Source organism: Miscanthus floridulus, chromosome 8 (assembly GCF_019320115.1).
Source record: "Miscanthus floridulus cultivar M001 chromosome 8, ASM1932011v1, whole genome shotgun sequence".
Classification (NCBI taxonomy): domain Eukaryota; kingdom Viridiplantae; phylum Streptophyta; class Magnoliopsida; order Poales; family Poaceae; genus Miscanthus; species Miscanthus floridulus.
In genome coordinates, this window is record NC_089587.1 from 81,808,436 (window position 1) to 81,816,287 (window position 7,852).

The 7,852-nt window shown below is 48.3% G+C and overlaps 1 protein-coding gene across 1 annotated transcript; it reads right to left on the bottom strand.

Moving 5' to 3' along the window:
* Positions 1-539: 539 nt before the first annotated feature.
* On the bottom strand, positions 540-4,930 carry LOC136476829 (uncharacterized). The gene is made up of 2 exons (XM_066474786.1): positions 2,874-4,930; positions 540-1,061 (listed from the first exon to the last, which is right to left on the bottom strand). The coding sequence occupies exon 1, from the start codon at positions 4,837-4,839 to the stop codon at positions 3,037-3,039; it is 1,803 nt and encodes a 600-aa protein (XP_066330883.1). The 5' UTR covers positions 4,840-4,930; the 3' UTR covers positions 540-1,061; positions 2,874-3,036.
* Positions 4,931-7,852: the final 2,922 nt, after the last annotated feature.

Here is a 7,852-nt window from a genome sequence, read left to right on the forward strand (position 1 = left end):
TGATCGTAAATTTCCAGTCAGGAATAGTGTTTTTCTCTCACACCAAACTAGCCAGCAGTAAATAATCCACGATCGTTTACGGCCTCCGAACAGGCTGTTAGATGCGTTGAATGTGACTTTAAAGTAGATTTAACGGGCAAATATTAAGGTGGGTAGGAAATCTTAGGGTGAGAGACTCTTTTCAATTCCTTTTCTCTTTTACAGTATAGATGGATAGATATGTTTTTTTTTATTCAGAGCTAAACGGTTCTATAAAGTGATTCTAATTCATCACCTAAAACAATTTTGGTAAAAATCTAGATCCCTACAGACAAACCCACTTGCTTTAGGATTTTGTTATCCTAATAATAGCTAGTTTTCGTCCATTCCTCCGCTCCAGTTAAGCAAAGCAGCTCCTCTGGAGTCTGGACAGAAATTGTTGTGATCTTGTTCCATTTGATGCAACAGCGCTAAGCATCTCCCAGTCAAAAAAGGAACAAATAAATGCCACATATAAAAAATCACATTTTGAGATCTATTCAAATTCAACACTCCGTGACCACAGCACAAAAGGAGATCCAGAAACATCTTCATAAAACCACATGGTTATGTAAATATGGGCAGACATAACAAAACCGAACAAATATTAGATGAGTTTATAGCTCGAACGCAACAACTGCACCAACCAACTTTCCGCCATGAAATCAGTGGAGCATGATTGCCTGCCTTGGTCCTGAATTCTCACCTTCTCCACCACAAAACTTTATAACCAGGAAGCAGTGCCCATCAGTTATCTCAGGATGGATAAACCTCAAGAATGTCAACCATTTGTCCATTACCAACAGAGGAAGGATGAACAAAGGACAGTCGTAGTAAAGACTGGTTTATCATCACCCTACAAGGCTACAGCAGAAATAGTACAGTCTTTAACAACGACATTGCAAGAGCATCGGTCCCGAATTACACATAAAATAGATCCGTATGTCTTTGGGAAACTCATTTAACATAGCATACAATAAGAGGCAACAACTATCATCCAGGGAAGTCCTCCGCACAGCTGAACAGGTTCCAACCAAACATTCCTGCAAATGAGAAGAAAGCATTAGGCCAATTGGCAAAAGCCGCATCAAAGTATATGCAGTAGTAACACTTAGAGACAAGGTATACAAGTAAGAGCAAGCATACTGTGACTTCACATGGTGGAAAAGAACTCCGGATGGGAAATGCAAGAACTGATAATAGCAAGCACACTCCAGATACTATCTAAAAACTTATAACAAGGAATATGGCACTGGCCCCATAACCATACTATTTCTATGTTTCTTAGAAACTTTAATGCATCCTCCTTAAGAAATAATCAAAGCTCCAAAGGTCAGCAGCTCAATAAAATATGGAACTACAACCGTTGGACTATCTTGCTTGAACTTTGCACTCAAGAACAATAAATATTTGACATGTACCAAAAAAAATAATAATAAAAAGGATAGTCCATGAGCACATATTCCCAGACAGCCAAGAGTGGTGGAGTGGTAGTGGCATGGCAAAATACAGGTTAGATTCAGAGAAAGAAGTCACAGAACATAAGCCTTCAACTACTGGTGGGGGAATTTAAAAAAAAAGGAAAAACAAAGTACCAGTCAAGTATAATTGAACTTAGTCCTTATTAATGGAAACCAAAATTAAAAAAAAAATAGCATTATCTGTCAGTACTTACAAGGAAAAGTTAGTGTTGTCAGACTCCATGCAAGAAAAAGCTAACAGCTAAGCCATGAGAACTGAGAGAAGACTAACACAGCCTGAATGCAAGAATAGAATAGTATACAGCAAAAATAGGATCATGGATATGCTCTGCTAGTTTGAAGGGGCTACAAAGTGATATTACCAACACAAACATGATCATGATTGGTAGGCTCCAAATTGCAAGTAACAAAAGAATGCTAGATTGATTGATGATAATTTCTGGAGCAAGAAAAGTAAGATACTTATGAATGTCCACAATAAAAGGGGCATACCCAGTGCAGAGAGCTCCCGCTCTGTGCGGGGTCTGGGGAAGGGTGTCAGTGGCAAGCCTTACCCTCGCCTGTGCAATGCGAGGAGACCGCGACTCGAACCCGGGACCTTCCGGTCACAGGCGGTAAGACTCTACCGCTTATGAATGTCCACAATGATCTAGGTAATTTGATCCCCCCAGGTATCCTTAGAAGTAAACAAAAATAAAACTTTTTCCTCAACGCCGTGTATACTTGTGTGAAAATACAAGTCAATTAACCATGCTTATTGAAAAAGATAAACACTATAGAGCAGCCAGTAGACTGGCAGAAATGAACTGTAACAAATATTTCAACTAACCCTTGTGTTCTTATGGAACCAACGGTCCCTCATTTTCAAGGCCATGGTCCTACTGTCAGTTCAATATATTGTAGCAAACAAGTGTTAATTTGACATAGCAACCTTTCTATGAGTAAATGTTAAATGCAATGCTCCCAGTTCCAATCAATAATGTATACAAAGCCTAAATAGGTGGAGCCACTGCTCCTTACAAGGAATTGCAATGTACAACAAAGTCATCATTACAAATTCATTTTTCCTAAATACATATTGAAAACCAAGATGACTACAAGGAGACGTGAGCTATAGTAGCAAAATTTTACATTCCATGGTACTAGACAAGGACTCTGTGTTACAATTATTGCCTTAAACAATGCCATGTAGCTACAAAAGATCACAACAGGGAGAAAACAACAACTTTGTGTACATAACAAGTTACAAGAAGTGTAATGATACAAAAATACTGTTACATGATGTTAGCAGCATGTGACTACCAAACAGTACAATTAAAAAAAGGGGGTTACAGTTGAAAAAACAAACAGGGGATCAGATTAAGCTTCACTTACATCTCACATTCTTGCTACAACACATCGCCGGAGACACAAGATATTAGAACCACCACAGCCAGAACCAGTAAGAAGATGCTAGCTGTTAACCACGCCAGTGTGCAAGTAAGACTCGGCTCTGGATCATCGCCGGCCTCTACATTAGTAGTTCACCCAGCTATGACTACTGAGGTGTCATCCGCCTGCGCTTAGAGTGGTCAGCCTCCCTTGACCTGCTGCGTATCCCAGATGACCTCCCCCTGTCCCAGCCCTCATTACGTTCTGAATCACGATCCCTGTGCCTGTGATAATCGCCATAGCGATCTCTGTCATCCCTATGACTCTCCCTCTCCCTCTCCCTCTCCCTCTCTCTCTCCCTATCTCTGTCCCTCTCCCTGTCTCGGTCTCGGTCTCTTTCCCTATCACGGTCTCTTTCCCTGTCTCTGTCATAGTCACGATTCCTCTCTCGGTCCATGTCACGCTCATCCCGGTGCCTCCTCTCTGGCCACTCCTGTGCAGGAGGCGCATCCTTCTCCCTTTCACGCCTCCTCTCTGGTGCACCAGACCACTCCCTCTCTGGTGGCCTCTCTTTTCCATGGCTCCCTCCTTCTCCATACTGCTGATCAGAAGCTGTGTCATCCCCGTAACTTGATTGTTCCTCCCCACCCCAGGCTCCCATGTTGGGATCAGGCCACATTCCACCAGCACCCATTCCGCCCCGACCAAAGAAAGCTGGGTTAACATGTGGAGCAACAACCGGCGGGAATGGCTGCATCAGCCCAGGGAATGGCATAGCCCCTGGTCCACCAGGAAAACCGCCAAATCCACCACCCATCCTTCCCATAGCGCCGTAACCAGCAGGATCAAAACCCTGCCCCAGCATTCCACCCGGCGGCATCATTGGTGGTGGCGGTGCAACCATCCCTCCATTCCCCATTATCCCACGGCCGCCACCAGCTGGGCCCATCCTATTCCTCATATTACCAACAGGGCCTCTATTCCCCATGCCTCCGCCACCTCTTCCCCAATTTCCACCGCCTCCACCTGCTCCACCACCAGCACCAGGTCCAACAGCTCCTCCACGGCCACCACCATAATTACCACCCACCTGTGGCCCTGCGGCACCACCGCCCCCTCTACCACCCTTCGGCTGCATATTCGATGTCTGCGCAGCCATGGCCTGCTGGTTCTTCACCTGCGCCTCGCCCATGCGACGAACGGAGTTCGGTGTGGCGAATGCCACAATACATGGACGGCCATAAAAGGCGTGCCCGTTCATGCCCTCCTTGCAGGCAGCAGCTGCACCAGGGTCATAGAAATCGACCTGGCAGTAGCCCTTGGACTTGCCACTGGCTTTCTCGTCGAAGAACCTCACCTCCTTGACCGGACCATACTTGCTGAGCTCAGATTCCAGATCCGCGTCCGTCGTCCACCAGTGGAGTTCCCCCACGAACAGCGTCGTGCCGCCAGGGCCGTCACCCCCACCAGCAGGGCCACCGTTCCCGACCACGATGGGGCCGCCGGCGAAGTTCCCTCCAGGGCGGTTGATCCCATCTCCTTGCTGAATCTGGTGGTGCTGAGGCGGCGGCGGCGCGGGCGCGGCCGGCGGCTGAGGCGGCGGAGGGAGGTTGTTCTGGGCGGGAGGTATGCCAGGAGAAGGGACGGCCACCCCTGGGATGCGTACCTGCTGCTGCGGCGGTGGGACCTGCGGCGGCGGTGGCGGGAGGGCGTGGGCCGGCGGATGCAGCTGCTGCTGCGGTGGCTGCTGGGGCGGCGGAGGGAGCTGTTGCTGCTGCGGCGGAGGGGCCTGCTGATTCGGAGGCGGCGGCGGCGGCGCCTGGTGTGAGGCGTGGAGGAAGCCGTCCCCGACGTTGACGTCATTGTAGAGGTCGTCGAAGTCGTCGTCGTCGCCGTAGTACTGGTCGACGTCCTGGACCGCGGAGATGGCCTCGTTGCGGTGGAACGCCGGGTCGCCGTCGGGGTCCATGGCGGCGGCCGGGCGGTGTCCTAGGGTTAGGGTTTTCCGGATCCGAGTGGGCGGAGGGAGGCGGGCGGGCAGGTGCAGGTGGAGCTGGGGTTGAAGTTGACACTCTTGGCGCGGGCGCTGTGGAGGGGGGGCCCTGCTGTCGGTGACTGGTGAGGAGGAAGGTGTAAGAATGTTCGTTTGATAGTGGGCTTCTATCCAATGGGCCGTAACGTGATGTGGGCTTATGACGAGTCTGTCAAGCCCAGTAGAACTACGCTTGTGTCAATCTACTACACTCGGAAATGGTAGGCGCTGTTCAGTTTCAACGTCTTAAACGGTAATGCAATGGGATCATATCACGGCGCTAAAGGTTCCATGTAACGGAAACAATTGATTTGCTTGTTTCCGTGAGTGCGCAAGGGAGCGGGGTGACTGGATCCGTTAGCGCTAGGTGGCGACTGGTATCTGCATTCCATATACCCGTAATGGTTCACGATGTTATCCATTACTACTAACCAGTAACTAGGTGATCCAAGCAAAGAAGCGTAATCAGATATCTCTACTATAATAGATCAAAAAAAAATATATTAGGTATCAAGAAAAACATCCCTCACTGAGAGGCTCCATCCATATTTCTTCTCTATCTCTACAACTAAAACATACGAATTGTCAACATCTACCCGACAGGACCAAAACACTCATGCGATCCATATTCGGCAGGCAAATAATCACCGCATCTCATGCGATCCATATCCGACAGGCAAATAATCACCGCATAGAGACACTGGAAGGCAAGTAAATAAAATGGAATAAAACTCACGGAATCACCGGCAGTCAAATAATCACCGCATGGAGACACTGGAAGGCAAGTAAATAAAATGGAATAAAACGGAAATAGAATTATGGGAAGTGAAAGGAATTTATTGGAATATCACCACGCAATGATCATGATCGTGATCCAAATCTCGTTCGTCGTCCTTCGCGTTGCGTGTTGACAACAGATATTTTTCCCCAAAAATGAATTATTGACATGCCTCATGCGGGCTAGGATATTGTAAGTCCGAGTATACATGTTTTGACAATGCAGAGCATGAATAAATTCAACTCGATGCCTAGCAATAAATTTTCAGCCTTTGAGGCAACTGTTGTTTGTCATAACTTTTAGACAACAAGCTCTAAGCCTAGCTTTTATTTCAGATTCATTACGATAATGAATGTGTTTCTAGATATTATCATGGTATAATATACGTGAAAAATTGAATTGATATATTCTTGATTTTGACTTGGCTAACAAACATCTCATTTAATTTATGTTGCACCCGTTGCAACGCACGGGCACTCATCTAGTGTACCAAAGAAATCGTATCCAACAAGTTATCTCCATTAAAATTAAGGGCTAAACACATCTCTCAAATGTTCAACCTAATCCTATGGCCAGCATTGTTTGTATCAAATTAGGCTCAACAACACTCGGGTTTCAAACGCTCCTCTCCCACACCGCCCAACGCGCCACGCCCTCATCCCGCATCCACACCTCCTGGGTTCGATCCCTGTTAACAAAAGATGCTCGGCAGTCCACCGAGAGGTATCCCACGATGGTAGATTTGTCGTAGAGGTGAGCGAGATCAATAGCGATATGGTAATACAAGCACCAAGACACAAGATTTAGACAGGTTCGGTCATCAATATGACGTAATACCTACATCCTGTGTTCTAATGTATTGCATTAAGATATCGAGTAGGGGACCCCTACATCTTCTTATATACTCTGGAGGGGTAGGGTTATAAGAAAAGTATCATATTTGGTACTATACAATAGCTTACGGTGCACGCTGAGCAGCACCGTGCACGCTTTGATCTTGTGGGCCGGGCCACCTCTGATGGTGCGCTCCATGTCTTATCTTGTGGATACCGGAGGCCATACCCCCACAGCTAGTCCCCGAGCCTGACAGTAGGTGACATAGTCATGTGGTGCCAGGGTCAGAAAGTAGAAGACCAGCTGAGCAGGCAGCCAGTCCCCAAGTGTAGCCTCGAGATGAGAAAAGCACACATTCATCGTAAGGTGAAGTGTGCTCACTTAGTCCCCGAGCCTGCTGGAAGATAAAGAATGAATCTTATAGCAGGGTCAAAGAAAAAGAAGTCTGAAAGCTTGCCAACGTCATCTGACATGCGCGTATCAAGACCCTAGACGTGTTGCCCAAGATCAACACCCTGATCCGAACAGTATGGAGCAGCTTGATAGCACACCGATGAGGCGTAGCAAGATCCGATCACCAAAGGCGATGTTCGAGCGCCGAGGAATCCCCGGTGTAGCTAGCGATGTTTGAGCACCAAGGAGTCCCCGATGTAGCTGGCGATGTCCGAGCACCGAGGAGTCCTTAGCATAGCTGGCGATGTCCAGGCACTGAGGAGTCCTCGGCACAGCTGGCGATGTTCGAGCAACGAGGAGTTCTTGGTGTAGCTGGCCATGTCCGAGCACTGAGGAGTCCCTGGCGTATCTGGTGATGTACGAGCACTGAGGAGTCCTCGGCGCAACTGGCGACGTCCGAGCAGCGAGGAGTTCCCAGTGTAGCTGACGATGTCCGAGCAGCGAGGAGTTTCTGGCGCAGCTAGCGACGTCCGAGCAGTGAGGAGTTCCTAGTGCAGCTGGCGATACCCGAGCACCAAGAAGTCCCTGGCGTAGCTGGTGATGTCCGAGCACCGATGAGTCCTCGGCGTAGCTGGCGATGTTTGAGCGGCGAGGAGTTCCGGACGTAGGCGGCGTTGTCCGAGCACCGAGGAGTCCTCGACGTAGCTAACGAGGTCCGCGCACCAGCATAGCTGGTGACGTCTGTGCGGTGAAGTGTGCCCACTTAGTCCTCGAGCACGAAGAATCCGAACACTGAGGAGTAACTGGCATAGCTGGCGATGAAGCACGAGTGATGAATAGTCTGGTCAACTGGTCAGCGGTGAAGTGAGTATTGAGTAGAAGTGACCGGTGAACAGTCCAATCAACTGGTTGGCGACACAGTCCATGAACCAAGCGGTCTGACTA

Bases quoted from the DNA above. Each gene is read 5' to 3' on its own strand.
- LOC136476829 (XM_066474786.1), bottom strand. From the start codon at position 4,839: ATGGACCCCGACGGCGACCCGGCGTTCCACCGCAACGAGGCCATCTCC.